We start from the raw sequence: 19,960 nt of genomic DNA, 5'->3' as shown, positions 1-19,960 counted from the left end.
GTAACTATTTTAGTAATACTTTATGATAGAGAACTTAGAAAAGGTGAAATCTAGATTATCTCATATCTAAAATAATTTTGCCTTACACATCCACATAATTGACAGAAAAGAGGTTATTTTCTTTCCCTCTGAATATATTTGCTTCAAATATTGACATCATTTGCATGGCATAAATAAAATCATACAGCCAAAGTTTCCAAGGATATTTTTGACACTAATAATAAATCTTTTTAAAGTGCAGTAAAAACCTGATTTTCAATTGGGAGGTAAGAGTCAATATACTGATAATTTCAAAATAATCACCAAGAGCCACATTTTTAACTCTCTTGCCAACCTGCCTGGTGGTCACAATGGAATACAGAAATTGACCTTTTCTTTTTAAAGTTTAGAAGCATAACATGTTCTTGAAAATTATCTGAGATGATTACATTAAAAATATTTGAGCTTGGCAAATGTGGCTCAGTGGTTGAGCATCAATGTATAAACCAAGAGGTTGTCAGGGCATATGCTCAGATTGCGAGCTTGATCCCCAGTGGGAAGTATGCAAGAGGCAGCCAGTCGATGTTTCTCTTCCATCAATATTTCTGATTGTCTATCCCTCTCCTTTCCTCTCTCTCTAAAATCAATAAAAGCATATTTTAAAAAAATATCTGAAATCAATGTTCTACAAATAACAGACCCAGGATTTACCCTGTATAATCAGCTCAGAAAAACCTTTGATATACTGTTCAAGCTCAATTCCATATGGAAGTTCAAACTTTGTTTAGCCAAGTTATTTGGGGGCTTACTTAAATGGTTGTATTTATTTCCAGGGCTGTTTATTTTCATGTAGAGGAAACGAGTTCCCTAAAGAAAGCATCATAGAAGAATTGATATGCACATAACAGTCAATCTCTGTATTGCTCTAAATGTCCCTGCGTGGTTTGACCCTCTCTCCTAAAAAGACTTAATACATTTACTTTAAAAAGCCAAGCCATCCAGCACCTTATTGAAAACATCCCAGTGAAAGCAGGGAGGTGTGTCTTCTGCACTCCAGATGTGCTTAAACTTCCTGGGTGCACAGATTTCAAATGATGTTGCATAGCTCAGCCCTGGCTCCCTTTTCAAAGGCATTTTACTATATTTGAAATGATAATTCCAAGGTAACCTTTCCACACAGGGTTCTTTAAAAAATTCATGTTTTGAGAGATGTTATGCCACGTTTTTAGTTACTGATCTGTCCAATTCATGTTGGGTGTGAATATTCTGCACACCAAAGATTACTTCTATTTCAAATGTTAAGTCATGAAATCTGCTCTAATATTCTCACTAATTTGTTTCTAGATTTTCAGCTCATGGAATGGGGGGAAAGGAATTGAAGAATTAGGCTCCCATGAGAACAAGAATAAGGTTGTATATGATTGCTGCTAAAATATGGCATTTCACTAATTATGAATGAACATTATGGAACTACTTCTGAGGCAGCCTGCAGCATCTCTATCTCTACTTGTGTTAGCAAAGTTATTGGACTATAAATAATTAATATTAATGATGAGCAAACTCTTGCCATGGACTCCAATTTTTTAAAAAAATATCTTTTATGCTATACAAGTAAGCATCACTTTGCACAATAGATTTGTTTCTGGAAAGTGCATGTAAATTGATGTTTTGAAAATCAAACCATATTATAAATGCATGAGATGAGCTTCTTATTTAGAGGAAAATTGCAGTGAATAATTTTCAAAGTGAAGGATTCTTTTTAAGAGTGAAAAATTACCTTTTATTCTGTTTGGAAATATATGCTAGAATTTTTGTGACAGGTTTGTTTCAAGTGAAAAAAAAACATCTCTGTATGTCTTCTTTTTCTCTTCCATGTAAATTGTGAGATATAATCATCCAGTGATAACTATCAAGCAGCCAAATTACACTATAATGGAGTGGGCATGTGAATGGTCATTTTCTCAATTTTTTCATTATGAGAGACTGTCATGATTCATCTGCTTTGTCCCTTGCCTTCTTTTGAGAAGAAGGAGCCATTGAAATTCAATTTATGATAAACATTGTCTTGAAACCTTTCCATATATGCACATTTTACATTACTGGAATTAAGCTAAGAAAAAGGTTTTACACTATAGTTTCAAATGTGGGGAATTGTTTAATGGCTTCAAACTAGAAATGGTTTGACATGGCCTGATGTGGACAATGAACTGTCTCATTATATATCACCAAAATTTTTAATACAGAGTTAAAAGACAACAAATATTAATTTAAACATATTTTAAAGTCAAGTTACTTTAATCCATATCTAAAAGTTTTAGCAAGAGCAATAGAAGGATGTATGTTTAGGAATACTTCCTATTATTCTAAAATTTTGGAAAAGGATTTTTAGGAGTTTTACATAAAACTTTATGTATAGAATGGTGTTTGAGAGAATTACTCTCCCACAGAGGTGGTCTCTTAACCAGGATAATTCATGCTGTCTAGAGAACGATCACTTTCCAGAACACATTTACTTGTACTGATATATTAATTTACCTACAGTTTTAGGCTCTTTTAATAATAAAGGTGCCATTAACAAATACAATGGATTTCAAGTTCTAAATTATATAAAATATTGGAAAGATTTAATTGAACCTCTTTGATTCTATTTTTAGTTAATTTATATCACATTCAGAATCAACTTGCTAAAGGTAAGTCTTTGCTCATAATTATCTTCTAAAACTGTTTTAAACTTTCTTTTAATATATCACTTACCTAAATTCCTTACAGTGTATTTTTCCTAGCAAGGGAAGGAAAAATATTAGTCTATTTGGTCTGAAACAGATATTCTAAAAACACACACAAATATATTTAACAGTGCATATCTACTTTATGGCAATGCTCTCTTAACTTAGTGCTTAGGAGTAAAGGAAAATGGCACCTCACTGGATTATTTTTCATAGTTCACTCAGCAATGTGTTTACTAAGACACTCTTAAAACTACGTGCTCATACTTATATTTTGCCATACAGTATGTTCTACAATAGCCTGTCTTCTGAAATTTCATTCTTATTTTTAAAACCTATTTAAATGTTATTTTACTCCCAGAAAAAAAAAATCAAGGGATTCATAGTCAAGCCTGATCATAATTAAAGGCAGTCTGAAATGCATTATTAGACAAAGGAAATAGAAGCAGATATGCAGTATCAGGAATGATTTGCCTAGGCAAGGGAGTAAAGTGTTTATTTCACAGAAGGGCGGGGCTAGTTCCTGACATTTTATTCACATGTTTACTTATTCAGATGAATTCTCTTTTATGCATGCACAAAAATGGGAATTTAGAAAAGAATTCTGTTCCACCTGATTAGAAAACTGATAATGTGCTTGTTATAATATTTCAGAAGCAGTTATTCATGTGTGTGTGTATACCAAAGCAATCCACAGTTATAACTCAGGAAATTACTCGAGTGATGATTTTACAAAAGGTGAGAGGCTATCCTGGGAATTAGGGCAGATAATATCCTTTGGACAAGTTTTGGCCTTCTGTTATCTCTGAGGAGGTGTTATTTCACAAGACAATTGAGTCTGGTAGATTCTAGGGTTGGATATTCCACAGGTTTGTAGAAAATCCAGGTTCAGGGGTTTTAACTGGAGTCAGCCAGACACAGGTTCAAGACATGAACCCAGTGAATGCAGAGTGGTACAACCACTGTGGAAACAGTATAAAGTTTCCTCAAAAAAATTAAAAATGGAGCTGCCATATGACCAAGGATTCCACTTCTGGGAGTATATCCAAGGAAACCGGAAACACTAATTCAAAAGAATATATGTGCCACTGTGTTCATTGCAGCATTATGTACAATAGTCAAGATTTGGAAGCAGCCCAAGTGCCCATTAGTAGATGAGTGGATTAAAAAGCAGTTGTATATTTACACAATTGAATTTTATGCAGCTGTAGAAAAGAAGGAAATCTTACCTTTCACAATAGCATGGATGGATGTGGAGAGCATTATGCTAAGTGAAATGAGCCAGTCAGAGAAAGACAAATACCATATGATTTCACTTACATATGGAATGTAAATAACAAAATGAACAAAATAGAATATGATTCATAGACACAGAACACAGACTGAGACCTGTCAGAGGAGAAGGGGGTTTGGGGCTGGCTGTAAAAGGTTGAAGGGATTAAGAAAAAAATAAACAACTCATAGGCACAGGGAACAGTATGGTGATTGCAAGAGGAAAAGGGGTTGGGATGAGATAGAAAGGGGTAAAGTGGAGAAAATGGGATAGAAAGAGACTTGACTTAGGATGGTGAACACACAATACAACATACAGATGATGTATTATAGAATTGTACACTTGAAACCTATATGATTTTATTAATCAACATCACCCAAATGAATTAAATAAAAATTTTAAAAAACACAGAAAGATAAAATAAAATTGCTTTGAGGCTAAACAAGGTCATTTGCATTTCCATATAAATTAAAAAATATGTCTGTTAATTTCTACAAGAAAACCTAATGGAATTTTTACTAGGATTGCACTGAATCTGTAAATTTGGGGAGAATTGAGAACTTAACCACATACAATCATTTAATGCATGAGTATAATATCTCAATTTATTTAGGTACTAGAGGCCTAAGCCAGTAGTCAGACATCCCTCTCACAGTCCGGGGCTCTCGCAGTCCAGGACCCCTCACTCCTAACTGCCTGGTTGCAGCGGATGCAGGAGAGGCTGCTGCCACTGCCACTGCGCTCACCAGCTATTAGCCCGGCTTCTGGCTGAGCGGTGCTCCCCCTGTGCACTGACCACCACAGGGCAGCTCCTGAGTTGAGCATCTACACACTGGTGGTCAGTGCACATCGTGGTGACTGGTCATTCCACCATTCTGTCAATTTGCATATTAGGCTTTTATTATATACTAGAGGCCAGGTGCACGAAATTTGTGCACTGGGGGGTTGTCCCTCATCTTGTGTGAGGACCCTCTCCAATCTGGGACCCCTCAGGAGATTGGGCCTAAATGGGCAGTCAGACATCCCTCTCACAATCCGGGACTGCTGGCTCCCAACCACTCGCCTACCTGCCTGCCTGATTGCCCTTAACCACTTCTGCCTGCCAGCCTGATCACCCCCTAACCACTCCCCTGACAGCCTTATTGATGCCTAATTGCTCCCCTGCCGGCCTGATTACCCCTAACTGCCCTCCCCTGCCAGCCTGGTTGCCCTTAACTGCCCTCCCCTGCTGGCCTGGTCACTCCTAACAGCCCTCCCCTGAAGACCTGGTCCCCCCCAACTGCCCTCCCTCCTCTGCTGTCCTGGTCTCCCACAACTGCTCTCCCCTGCTGGCCATCTTGTGGCGGCCATCTTGTGCCCACATGGGGGTGGCCATCTTGTGTGAGGATGTGACAGTAAATTTACATATTACCTCTTTATTATATAGGATTAGAGGCCTGATGCATGAAATTCATGCAAGAGTAGGCCTTCCTTTCCCTGGCTGCTGGCACCAGCTTCGCCTTCCTTCCCCTGGCTGCTGGCACCAGCTTCCTTTTGGCACCCGGGATCCAGGCTTCCTTCTGGCTAAGGGCAGGCACCTGGGACCCGGGCTTCCCTCCAGCCACCAACAGGCACCCAGGACCCGGGCTTCCATCGCAGCCCAGGCTTTGTCCGGAAGGTCGTCTGGTCTAATTAGCATATTATGCTTTTATTATTATAGAGGATTTTTCAATTTTTCAGCCCTGTTTTATAGTTGAACATATTTTATTAAATTTACTCTTAGGTATTTTATGTTTTTGGATGCTATTGTAAATAGAATTTTAATTGCAATTTCCAATTGTTTGTTGCTTATAGCTAGCATAGAAATACAATTGATTTATATATGTTGATCTTGTATCCTGTGACTTTGCTGAAGTCGCTTAGTTCTGGTGGTTTTGATGTGGATGTTATAGGCTTATGAATGTTTCTTTTGTTTGCAAATGGAGGCAGTTATTTCTTCCTTTATACCCCCTTCCCCCAAAATGACATGAATCCACTGTTATTGGTTGTGAGAACATAGTTTCAGTTCATGAACCTCAGTTCCTCCTATGTAAAATGTTGGTAATAGTAGTGCCTACATCGCATTGGTTTGTGAATATTCAATTACCTAGTGGATATAAAACACTCAGCATAGTGCCTGGCACTTAATAAGTCCTATATTTTAATTTTTTTTAAAAAATCATATAATTAAAAGTGCAATTGTGGCTATGATAAAATGTTGTGATGAACTCCAAGAAGGAGCAGGATGTGCCTAGTACCAAAAGTATATGCATTTAAGACATTTCACCAATTCTTCATTTTTATACTTGGGGGCTGTGGTAGGTGGATCAACAGAGGAAATTTCCAATGTATACCACATTTGGTAGTTCTAAAGAGGTCTTGCTCCAACTGGGAACCTCTGGGACAAATCAAGGAATGGAGTAAAAGGCTTCCCAAGTGGCTGAAAATTAGAATATAGTGCAAATGTCACTGACTCAGAGCACTCAGTAATAATGACAGTAATAATCATAAGTATAACAACAGTTAATGTCTATTAAGAACTTCCTATGTACCAAGAACTGTGATAAGCACTTTAATCATTTTGTCCTATTATTTAGGTGCTATTACTACTCACACTATACAGATGAGGAAATTGAGTGACACAGAGTTTTAGTAACTTGCCCAAGATCACATGACTAAATGATAATGGAGCTGGGATTTGAACCCAGGCAACCTAGTCCAGTTCAATTTATATATTATATTGCTTTCCATGATTAAATTGCACACAGACTTACATGTGCCTATGCACACACATATGCACACACTCATATTTATATTTCTTCTTATGATACTACCTTTTCAATATGGTTTGAGGAATGTAAGAATAAATCAAAATGTGAATATTAATTCAGAATGATTGATACCTTCTGGATTCTTCTTTCACTGCCTATCATTTACTCAATAATGTTGTTTTCTGGTTTGCCTAGGTTGTATCCCAGAGGTATCTTCTTTGAGTGTTTTTGCATCTTTACTGTGCATCTTGGCTTTCTGACACACTGAATAGCACAGTTCTTTCTGAATAGTACAGATTGAGTTGAAGTTGATTTAAATTTCATGCAGAAAACAGCTTTGCTTCAAACCACAGCCATTTTCATGTTTTAAAAATATGCATCAAGATATGCACTTTTTATGCCCTACCTCCAGCAGACACACAAACTCTTTCTAGTAGACCAAAAGGCAGATAATTTCAATTAAGAGGCTGTCCCTGACAATTGTAAGCAACCTTTCTTCAATTTTTATGGTAGCAATGCACTTTCAAATTTCTTACTGATTGCCAGGATCTAAGTATAGTTACCACAGCAGCAACCTGGCATTTTAATCCAGTAGTAAAGGTCAAGACAGGTCACTAGTTTTATGCCCTCTTCAATCTCAGAATAAGCACCCACTAAAAAGCATGAAGATAAGGGGTGGTCCTAATCCAAATTTCATCTCTAATTGATATTATAAAAGCTATGTGATTTTTTTAAGTTTTCAAATTCTTCTACAAATGTTCAAACTATCACTAAATAAAATGATACCTTGGTGTGAGTAGGTGGGTCATAAAATGCACTCACTCTTCTCAACATGTTGAATTATATGTGCTAGAAATATCTAATCGAACTGGGAGAGGAATGGTACACATAATGATTGATTTTAAGTCAATTCCTCTCTGTCAGCATTGGGAATTAATCCTTTGATTCAAACCACATCAACACAACACTTGAGAAGTAATGGTGGATATTTTCAAAAAGAAAACTACACTCAAGAGACTTGGGACTGAACCTTGCTGCACTATGCATTCTGTGATCTTGGGCACCTCACTTAAGCCATCTGAGCATGACTTCCCTCACTTCTATCATGGGGAGTGAAGTAATGCAAATAATTGAATGCAATGCCCATGCAGGAGCTCATTCAATATCATCACAATTCACTAAGGAGTCTGAGTAATATTGCATGTCCATTTTATATATGATGGAATAAAGGCTCAGATAGTACCACATGACTTCATCAAGTCACAAGACAGGAAGTGAAAGAATTGGGATTTGAATCCTAGGTCTTTCTGGGGCAATAACTATCTCCTTTGTCTCCTGGCTACCAGGATTAATTAAAGACCAAATGTAACAAATGTAAGAATTTGTGGAAATGGAAAATGTCCTATAATTTGAAAGTATTATTATTATCAGTGTTGCCTCTGTTCTCAGCAATAATTGTTCAATTGTAACATTGTATAGGTGTGGCATATACAGTATAAGAAATAAAAGTTTGGCTGGTGATAATGCAGGCTGGTGCAACCACTGTGGAAAACAGTATGGAATTTCCTCAAAAAATTAAAAATGGAACTTCCATTTGACCCAGTAATCCTAATTCTAGGAATATATCCCAAGAAAACAGAAACACCAATAAGAAAGAATATATGTACCCTACATTCATAACAGCACAATTTACAATAGCTAATATTTGTAAACAGCCTAAGTGCCCATCAGCAGATGAGTGGATTAGAAAACTGTGTTACATCTACACAATGGAATACTATGCTGCTGTAAAAAAGAAGGAACTTTTACCATTTGCAACAGCATGGATGGAACTGGAGAGCATTATGCTAAGCGAAATAAGCCAGTCAGAGAAAGATAAATAATCTCACTCATTTGTGGAATATGATGAACAACATAAACTGATGAACAAAAATAGAGCCAGAGACATAGAAGCATGGAGCAGACCTTCCAATCTAAGAGGAAGGCAGGGGAGGTAAGAGATTAACTAAAGGACTTGTGTGCATGCATATGAGCATAACCAATGGACACAGACAGTAGCGGGGTGAGGGCATGTGCTGGGGTGGTGGTGGGAGTGACTGGGGAGAGGTCAATGGGGGGAAAAGGAGACTTACGTAATACTTTAACCAATAAAGAATTTAAATTAAAAAAAGAAAAGAAATAAAAGTTTGAGTTTTGTAATCTAAAAATTCTAGAGTAAAATTCCAGCTCTTTCACTAAGTATGTGATCTTGAGCAAGTCATTTAACTGCTCTGAGATTAAATTTCCATCTCAAAATTAGTTTAATCTTACAGGGGTATTATGAGCATGAAAGATGATGAAATGTCTGTTCGATGCTTCTTTGCCTTTATCTATTTTTGTTCAACAGTCTGTCAAACTACAGAGGGAAGTAGGGGAGGGTTGAGGGGCTAAGAGATCAATCAAAGGACTTGTATGCATTCATATAAGCACAACCAACAGACGCAAGACACTGGGGGGTACTACTATTTGTAATACCTTAAACAATAAATAAAATAAAATAAAATAAGAAATAAAAAAAAGAAAGATTATGAAATGATTGACCCAGAGAAATGGCACTCTGCACAGAACCAGGCAAGCTGGTTTCCATAGTTAGCAGTAGCATTAGCTGTGAAGCCATGGGGATTTAGGATGTTTGAGCCCTAGAGAGGATAACCCTGGTGATGATGGTGGTAGTGGTGGTTGTGGCAATGATGATGCTATCCTATCTCATAGAGTTGTTTTGAGGATGAAATAGTTAATTCTTGTAAAATGTTTGCCACAGTGCTTGGCATATAGAAGGTGCCTAGAAGTGCGGTGGCTATAATTACACAAGCACATTCCTCAGATGCAGTTCTTTTTTTGCCTCCTTTCTTTCTGCACTAGATGATATATGAAAATGATTTTGGAGAAACCTAGAATGACCTTTACAATCTTCAGATACCCTAGATAATTTCTAAGTACTTAAATTTTTCCTCTTGAAAATCTAGAAATAAATTTTTTAAATGTTGGCAATATATGCAGGAATGAAATCACTCTTGTAACTGGGTAATGCTGGTGGCAGAACTATAGGTTGTTTTCTGTATAAATCATTACCTTTTACCATCCTTCTTCCCTCATAACTCTCTCAGGGATTGTGAAACCTTAGCCAAGGACCAGGCAGTGTATTAGGGGTTGTCCTAGTAGATATTGGGTGCCAAAATTCCACAGGGTAACAAAGAATATAAATTTCATTCATTTGGTTTTTATAAAGCATACCACAGTACCACCCTACTCCATCCCTCTGTCCCACTCTTGGCAGCATATTTGGAGATGTCAATTAGATCATTTTGGGACCTTTTCCTTTTTTGGTCCTCATTATTAAAGTGGATGGCTGAATCACAAAGAAAGCCATTTGTCAGAGTTTTTGACTGATTTTACAGATGTTATTGTGCAAGCATCTACCACTCATCAGCAAAATGGAAGGGCTTATAGCAGCTCTGGGAAGGTGTCGAGAGAAAACCATCCTATATAATCCTATATAATAAGAGAGGAATATGCTAATTATCCATTATGCTGTAATGTTGTGACCAATCTACAAGTGGTGGGGAGCTACAGGAGGGCAGGGCAGTGGGCAAAGAGCCACAGGAGGGTGTGGCAGTGAGCTAGGAGCAGCGGAGAGCTACCAGCAGCGGTGGGCAGGTGGGCAGGTGGCCAGCTGAGGCAAGCGGCAGCAAGCTACTCACATAGAGATTCATGTGCAGGGCTACTAGTTTAAACATAACATTCTTGATAACATAATTGTGGCAAAGGATCTAGCTGTTTGTGAAACACTTGATAGGATGGAAAACCAAAATGAAGTTTATAAGCAGGGAAGATAGGCCTTTTCATTTACTTCAGTCTCAGTGGTTTTTTGTTGTTGTTTTTTAACTTCTAGGAATGATCCATGACCTTGTCTACACTGCTGCTATATTTTCTTCACCTGGCCCTACAAGATTTGTCAGCACTCTGATTGATGAGTTTTGGCCCTGCTGCCATTTGGGGAATCTGGAAACAAAACAGCATATTGTAATGGGAATGCAGAATGTTGGCTTCCACTCCCAGCTCTGCCACTCCCTAGTTGGGGGACTTTGGGCAAATATCTTCCCTTCCTAAGCCTGGTTTCTTTTCACCTGGCTATATAACAGGATTGCTGTGACACTCACATGAGGATAATGCATTGTGTGAAAGTGCTTTACAGTGAGTACTCACTGTGCACATGAAAAGTAGCCCTGACAGTAGCAATTCACAATCAAGTAACTGCGAAAAGAGTGTGTATGTGTGTGCATGCAGCTCATTAGACAGCATTAGAGCGACTTGATATTCTTGAATACAAGGCATGTGTTTGCACAGGAGCATATGTGTGTGTTATCACACTATTATCTTCAGTCACAAAACTGGAATCATTTTAACTTTCTTTCCTCGCTTATTAACTTCAATGTTTTTCACCAACATTATTTGCTTCACTCCCAATTACTGTTCAAAATGTTGAGAACTTAGAAATAATCCATGGGTTGATAACATTAGGAATATTTGTTAGAGGATATAAAGCAAGTTTCCAATTATCAAACACATTGATAAGCATGAAAGGTTATGGATGAACCTCTAATAGACACAAACCCAAATATCATTTCTCTTCTTTTCACTTCAATATGGCAAAATGGATATTTTTTGAGCAGGATGTTGTTTGTATCACAGTCTACTGAAATTAATCTTATAGAGATCTTATATGGTGGTATAAGTCACTTTCAGTCATGGATCCTTTTGCTTCCCCAAAGGGAGCATCTTCCAGGCATGGTGACACAATCTGGCTAAAGGCCCTGAGCTGAGGATCGACCTTGCTTACAGAATGTCACATCGGCATGTGCAGTATAACAAGACCTAACTCACTGGCAGTATTCAGATCTAATATTTTTCCTGATCTAAACCAAAATGACAGAGACCATTGTCACCTCCATTGTGGTTGTCCACTTCGGTTTAACACCAGGGCAAGATAAGACCTAACTTCAAATAGTAGGACCATCTCCAAAGTGCCCATAAATGACTTTATTACAGGTTAGGACCATACCCTCTGAGTTTGTCCTGTTCTGGCTTTGTTACTGTGGCCCTTTGGGCAACTCACTCAATGTGACTGAATTTTAGTTTCTGTTACTGTAGAATATAATACAAGTGATTCATGTGGGCTTGTAAACAGAGAAAGATCCTGGCATATAGTAGGCATTCAATAAATATGAGTTTGTTGAGGTATTGGTGCTATCAGTGCAAATCTAAACTTCCCTAATTGTGAGTTCCTTGATGGGGGGGGGGGGATGTGTGGTACTTCATCTTGACTTACTATAGTGCCTTGTGCAGAGCCTTACAAACAATAGGGGCATAATTAATTTTTGTTGAAAGAAATGAAAGTGTGAATGAATGAATATAAAAATGGATGCAAATCAGGTAGAAGAAATACTTGACTTTTCCCTGAGAGAAAAAGACATTTGCTTCTAATTAAAGGTGTCTCAAAATCTACAGAATCTTGGGCACATGAACAAAAACACAAAAATGAAATCTGATCTTCCAAGATTTATGCTACCTGAGCAAAAACATCTATGTTTTTAGCCTTTATAATGAAAGTGGAAATCCACAGCTCCCATTGAAGGAGCCCCTGATTTCAATCTTGGCGCCTGTAAAATACCAGTAGTTTCAGTGCTTCTTGTTGTGAACATTCCAAATGCCAATATTGCTTGTTGTCACATTAGCCAATATACAATACTCAAAATAAAATCCTCTTGATGTCTAATTACTCTTCTTAAGAACATTATGCTGATTCATTTCAAACTGTGAATTACCTTTAATTCACAGCTTGAACAGACTGCCAAATTTTGTTTTCTCTGCTCCCAGGTGGCTGTCCCTGATGTGGTGGAGAACTTCCAAAAGTATATTAAGTCCTTAGGAAAAGTTGGCAAGCTCTGAGATGCCAGGCATATTAAAAGCTAGAATTGGCACACATCTCAGTTTGAAAACCAGAATGGCTGCAACCAGTGAAAGTCACTGAGATTACCAGTTTATCAGGAGAGTTTAGTCTTGCTTTGAAAAACCAAAATGATGAGTACTATTTCTAAATTCCAAGTACTAAATCATGTATTCTGATTAAGAATTAATCTGATTAAGAAAATAACAGTCATTTTCCCCTGCCTCATTACACAGTCACATTGCAACCAAAATTGCATCTAAGTAGCAGATAAAATATCTATTTAGGGAAGAGTATGCAAAATTGCTAGAGATGTGGATTATTGCTCTGCAATAAGACACTGTAGTTTTCAAATCTCAAATCAGAGTCTTAAAAGAGTCCTAAAGGAAACACTTTGGATGATGATGATTTTTATAGAAGTATGGTCAGGATTGTAATGAATGTGAAGAACTTTTTTGAGGGTAAAAAGTTTCAAAATTCATCTAGGAAATAATGTGTGGTTTGTTATTGGTTAGAACAAACTGGAAAACATTCTGATAATCTTTCTATTCTCAATTGTAATGAAATCTTCAGACCACATCGAGAAAAGTTTATAAATAGTGCTTTATTTTAAGCAATTTTGACTTGATTTTGCATCATCTAAAACAAAGAGGTATAAATTCTTATGGGACTCCTTTCCACCGATTTCATCTCTACAAATCCATTTGAAAATTCTCTCCATTTTTAAAAGGTTAAATATGGTGTACCAAATCCCTGAACTCATCAGATCCCATGAGGGAGGGCAACCTGTACAGGGTGGGAAGAGAGATGGCTTTGAGCTTATACAGCTTTCAGCCTGCTTTCAAGTTTTCCCATCAGGGAGCAATGTAACTTACTTGGTCCTTCTGTGTTCTCATAGCCAAAATGTCCATTCAAGATAAATGTGCATGGTCAGTTTGTCTTCCCACTGGACTATGCACATTTCATGTGGAGGGACTATATTCTAGCTTCCATTTTCTCATCTGTAAGATGGAAATCATTTGGAGTCCCTCCAGGATGGTTTGCAAGTGTAATAGGGTGAGGCATATAAAAGTACCTGGCATTGCCCTCAGGCATAGCCTGGCACATGTGCTTAATAGAACAATGATTATTGTATGAGACTTCTGGCATTCCTGTAGTAGTATAATTCCTTTCCTCCTAACTAGTGTTCTAAGGATTTGTTCATGTGGTGTGCATACCCATCACCCACAAGTAAACTAAAGCTGGATACAGCTAGTCTGTTTCCATTAAACCTTTCATCAATTCTCTGGGTCAATGACTGGGATGTTTTCAAACCTGTAGCTAATACCATAAGTGGAGGAACTGGTTTTATGGCAATGAAAAAACGTACACCTTTATATTGGGCATTTATGGAAACTCTAGGTATTCTCAACAGCATGGCTTAAAACATAGGATTTGCTTGATTAAAAGGGTGTCTGGCACTTAGGCTGTTTCCAAATCTTAGCTATTGTAAATTGTCTTCTATGAACATAGGGGTGAGTGGATTAAAAAACTGTGGTACATCTACACAATGGAATACTATGCTTCCATAAAAAGGAAGGAACTCCTACCATTTGCAATAGCATGGATGGAGCTGGAGAGCATTATGCTAAGTGAAGTAAGTCAGTCAGAGAAAGATATCACATGATCTCACTCATTTGTGGATTATAATGAACAACATAAAGTGATGAATAAAAACAGGTCCAGAGACAGAAGCATCGATCAGGTGCTCAAACCTCAGAGGGAAGGTAGAGGAGGGTTGGGGTAAGGGGGAGAGATCAACCAAAGGACTTGTTTGCATGAATATAAGCATAACCAATGGATGCAGACAACAGAGGGTGAGGGTGAGGGCATGATTGGGGGGTGGGGGCAATGGGGGATAAGGACACATATGTAATACCTTAATCATTAATAATAAAAAGGTGTCTGGATGGTTTCCAACTGAAAAGAGTCCAGATGCTAACAAGCAAGTGTAACTAAAGAACTGGTTATTTGGAGCAGCCATCTTTTTAATAGCACTCACAAAATTAAATGAAATAAAGGGTTGACTAGATGTATACCTTTGAGTTCATGGATGCTGTCTGAAAATGTGTCTTAGGGCCACCAAATATATCTTATCTGTTCCTATTTATGATGACACATAAAATTTCCAACTAGGTGATGTATGTTTATAAAGCCACTGTATTGATGTGATATTATTATCAACTAGATGAAGCGATCCAATTCAAGAAATTCAAGTTCTTTGGGTTTGGTTTAAGTTTTATCCTCCATCATTCCTTAATGGCTTCATTAAGCAACTAGAAAGTAATACAATATCTGATGTGTCCATTTAATCCCTGAATCTTGTAACTGAAATATATGGCTCTTTTAGAATCAGAACAGGCATGGTATTACTATACAAATATACAACTCTACAGTCTGGGAAATATAATTTGACCTTCATAAGCCCATTCTCCACCATCTTTTTGTGGACAGAGACCTTTTTATAGGGAGGCTAGGAACTCAGATTTAGAAGGCCTGGCTGGGTAAAGCCTGTTCCAAGATTATAATACAACCCAGACTCATATAAGCTGAGGAAATCAAAATCTGTTAGCTTTTCTTTCCTGTAAAAATTGTTAAGGGTTAAAGTTAAAAGCACTTTTATGTTGTTAAGTTTAATTCCTAAAGAATATGACTATCTACATTTGAATTCTGACAAGTGTTTGTATGTGTACCTGCATGCATACACTCATGCAAATTAATTTGCTTAATTTTCCCTTAATGGGCTCTATCTTTATACTTTGAAATAAAAATAAATTCCCCTTAGCACTGAGGCCTCATTTCATTGCCAAATGTCCCTGAAGAAGCCTATTTTGGAAACCCAAGTACTCACATGTTCTGAATACTAGGTCAGTGCTTTCCCCCCAATACCATATCTGTTCAAACCCAGGTCTTAAAACTCCCCCAGTCCAATGCTCTTGCCTCATGTGCAGTGAGAATTCCAGTTGGACTAGGTAGGATGCTAACCCATGAATGGACACCCCATAAAATGTACTGTGTGTCAATGGAGTACACTGAGCATAAGAAAGACCCAGTTCTCCAAAAGGCCCAGAGAGAGCAGTGGCTGTCAAGAACACAGAGCAAGCCTTGCTGGTTCCTAGCTTGCACTCAGGCAAATTTGGGCAGTGTTTTCAGACCTGGTACCCAGACATGCAGTGCTGATAAACAATCCAGGCTCAAATGTAATATCTGCAATTTTATAACTAGTGAAAAGAGGCAAAGATGAGAGGAAGTAATAAAGTACAGCAGTAATTAAGGAATTTTGTTTTACAAGAATCATCTCTTTCTACTGCAGTAAGTGGCAGGAGTATATCCAGGATATTTGCTGATCATGGGAAGGTGTTTCTTCTGTAGCAGGGCCTACTTAGGGGTTGCTTTCCACCAAGCTCCAGCCATCAACAATCTGTCTACACTCACAATGTTGTTAGTTGCCAAATAGAAAATATTAGAAGATGGCTTAAATAGCACACTGTACTAAAATATGGGAAAATGATAGTAATAGCTAAGCTGGAAAAAATTGGGAAGCTAAAAGTAAAAATAATTCTTATAACTTTTAGCTATCCCATACCCTACAATATAAAGAGAACTTACTTCAGTTGAAGTCTGATGGACAATACTTGGACTTTATACCAGGCAGCTAAACAGAGAGCAAGCAGCTCATTGATAAAATAGACCCAGTGTCTTCCAGTGTTTTTGATGCTTTCTATAGAAAACCTTGGACCTATTGAATGCAGTATATATCCTGTGTTATGAAGTGCTATTCTCTGGAAATGCAGCCTCAAACTGTAAACCATGATTCATGAGTTTATTTCTGTTAGTCACAAACCATTGAAATAATGGCATTTTAGGGATAATATGGAAATCAACATATTTGACAGTGGGAGCCTAATACTCTTGCTTTAGGAGTAAGATCATTTTATAATGGGAAAATATTTTTATATTTTTCATGTTTAGAAATCTACATTGATTTCTCAAATCTCAAGTGCACGTGTGTGTGTGTGCGTGTGTGTGTGTGTGTGTGTGTGTGTGTGTGTGTGTGTGTGTGTGTGTGTGTGTGTGTGTGTGTGTGTGTGTGTGTGTGTGTGTGTGTGTAAATTTTATTGATTTTAGTGGGAATGGGGCAAAGTAGGAGGATAAAATCTAATGTTTATTAGCATAACAAGGGGGAGGGCAATTTAAAATGTGATTAATACAAAATGAATAATATCAAAGATGATTTTGATTTATAGGTTTCTATATAATTTGGTCTTTAAATCAGGGTAATGGTTTTTTATCCCCCTCCCCTTATTTTTTCTCACTTCTTTAAATGGAGAATTCTTGGTTGTTAAAACTGAACTTTGAACTAGAAGGCACAGTATAGAAGGCCAGAAAACAAAATAAGAGAATGGGTGATGGGGTTAAGGCTTTTGGTGCTTTGCTGCTAAACAGAACCAAGAACATGGAAATGATATTGACTTTCTCTGAGTCTCAGTCTATTTGGGAATCATTACAAGTTGTTTTATGCAATTATTTGTGATCTTTCAAAAGGTGAGATATTCATTTCAAGTGTGCCATTAGGCCAATTGAACGTCAAATTATTTCATTTTGAAAATTTTCAAGTATGTGACTATTACATTGAAAAGTCGACTCCTATTTTATATTGTTAGGAATAAAAGGAGTTGTGAGACAAATACTCCCTTGATATATTCTTGGACAAATGGATATTACAAAATCTACAATAGTTAATCTGAGAAAATTGGTTTTTCCATATCCCTCTTTCAGTTAACATTAATAAAAAATGAAGACAGTACTGAGTGAATTTCAGGGCCCTGGCTTCTGAACTTCAACCTATTACCATGTAATCTCTTATTCTATCTCTTCCTGGCTGCCTTTGTTTGGCTTTAAAATACAGTCTCCAGATGACCTACAAATGGTGAATTCTCAGGATGAATGGCCATAGCAATCCACTCAACATATATGCCCAATCATGGCTGTTCAGAAGTGTCCTATCTCCATCGTTAGTGGTGGCTGAATATTGCATATAATGTCTGTAGCTGACATTACACAATGCTCAAACAACTAGTCAAGAATCACAGTTGTTTCCATAACCCAAGTATTTGCCCAGCCTGTGTCTAGAGGGTCTAATGGTGATATCGTTCATTCTTACTGTTACTTGCTTATCATGGTAAATCTCATTCTCACCTCTAACCAAATACCATATTATTATGAGTCAAGGTTCATATTTTCAAGGAACAGGAAAGATAAAAAGATTCACTTAGCACTGCAGCACCATTTCATTGCCAAATGTCCCTGAAGAAACCTATTTTGGAAACCCAAGTACTCACGACCTGAGTGATACTGACTTTGTAGAAGCTCTGTTGGTTGGGTCATTCCACTCTGAAAAGAAAGGGCACATATAATTACTATCCATGTTTTCTACTGTCAAATGATTATTCTGAATTAAATTGATCTTAAAACATGCAGCCCTTCCAGTTATGCTTTTTTAGAGCATCCTTCCATTAATAAAAGATGAAAAAAGAAACAAATTGGGTATATCACAATATGACTTTTGTTATTGTTACTTTATATTTCAATGGCATTAGGTAGAAAAGAGAAGAGGGAGAGGGAGGTGAGGGCATGAAGTTTGGACTAAGAATTTTTTAAAAAACACCTACTTTGTAAGGTAAATCCTGGAGTCAGATTTTGGGATTCCTATAAGGAAGAACACATAAAATTCAAACATTAGTTAAGTGAATACAAGGTAACAAAAGACATATCTCTTATTGATGAAGATATAACATGAGTAATGTTTTAAATAGAAAACCACTGTTCACAATTCCATTAATTAGGCATCTGTCTGTAGCTCTATTTGAAGGATAAACATTTGATAGGCAAATTTGCTACAACATGATCATAACTGCCATTTTCTCAGAATTATATCAGACTGGTATCTATTGGAAATCTGTGTAATATGGGAACAAATTACCTCCATGTGTGAAATTCAAGTGTATAAATTCTCACTGAGCTAGGCAATGATGCTTCTAAGGAAGCAAAGAGGACTTAGTTTAGACAAATAATCATGGTTTTTGTAGAAGTATAAACAAGACTATAATTAATAGATTTGCTACTTGTTCCATTTAAAGAAACAACTCCAATTTTCTACCTTAAATGTGACACATATGCAATAGATGTACCTCATTTTCATGAGAGAATTGTTACTAAAACTTCATTGCAAATTTGGTTAAGTATAGGAAGCAATTTGAAATATGGTAGTGAAGCACATTATTAAAGGGGTTTAAATTTGACTTGAAAGTCTCCCTACATACAATTCATTCACTGTTTTTGACAAATCAGTATTTGCACACCTCAGGCTTTCTGGGAGTGTGGCACACCTGTATGGACCCTGAAAAAACTTGCAGGCCAGAAGCACTACAATGATGTATAGGGCACGCACAGCCCCTCATGGATGGAAAAGAACAGACCGTCAAACCTCAGAGGGAAGGTAGGGGAGGGTGGAGGTAAGGGGGAGAGATCAACCAAAGGACTTATATGCATGCATATAGGCCTAACCAATGGACACAGACAACAGGGGGATGAGGGTATAAGTTGGGGGGATGGGGGTAATGTGGGGATAACGACACATGTGTAATAACTTAATTAATAAAAATCTTTATTAAAAAAAGAAAAGAATATACCTTATTCAATAAAGAAAAAAATTGAAAAATAAAATATCGACTGCAAAGCAAATGTTCCAAAACTGAAGACAATGAATTCCAGTAAATATAAGAATAAGTTACAGTAATCAGTACTGCAATTAATATACTCTTTAAGCCTAATCTTGCCACACTATAGAGTAAAATTAGGATCACAGCATACTTTATGTTTGATATAAGTGAATAATAATGATAACATTGTGCTTTAATAAAAAGTGAACTTTTCAGTCTACTTAGCATGATTCTATTGCCCAAGAGGCTTATATTCTGGCAAGATCAGCATTCCAGAAGACTACCATAAAATGTCGATATCTTGAAAAGGCTTCTCAACTTAAGAGTTGTGCTGCTGAAAAGTTTCTCTACCTTTGCTAATAGAGAATTAACTTTTGATAAAGAACTCTAAAAAGCTTGGCTATTTTTTTATTTTTTATTTTTATTTTTTTTATTTTTTTTTATTG

The 19,960-nt window shown here is 37.0% G+C and overlaps 1 protein-coding gene across 4 annotated transcripts in view; it reads right to left on the bottom strand.

Moving 5' to 3' along the window:
• Window positions 1-19,960, bottom strand: part of AFF2 (AF4/FMR2 family, member 2) — a 598,244-nt gene that overhangs the window by 141,989 nt on the left and 436,295 nt on the right. For all 4 annotated transcript variants that reach the window (XM_014544018.1, XM_014544019.1, XM_005871569.2 and 1 more), the window contains 2 exons: window positions 18,465-18,501; window positions 18,153-18,186 (listed from right to left, as the gene is read on the bottom strand). In XM_014544018.1, the coding sequence (XP_014399504.1) occupies window positions 18,153-18,186; window positions 18,465-18,501 (71 nt within the window). The remainder of the gene's footprint in view (window positions 1-18,152; window positions 18,187-18,464; window positions 18,502-19,960) is intronic.

This window comes from Myotis brandtii, unplaced genomic scaffold (assembly GCF_000412655.1).
Source record: "Myotis brandtii unplaced genomic scaffold, ASM41265v1 scaffold345, whole genome shotgun sequence".
NCBI classification, from domain to species: domain Eukaryota; kingdom Metazoa; phylum Chordata; class Mammalia; order Chiroptera; family Vespertilionidae; genus Myotis; species Myotis brandtii.
This window is presented reverse-complemented; position numbering and strand designations above follow the sequence as displayed.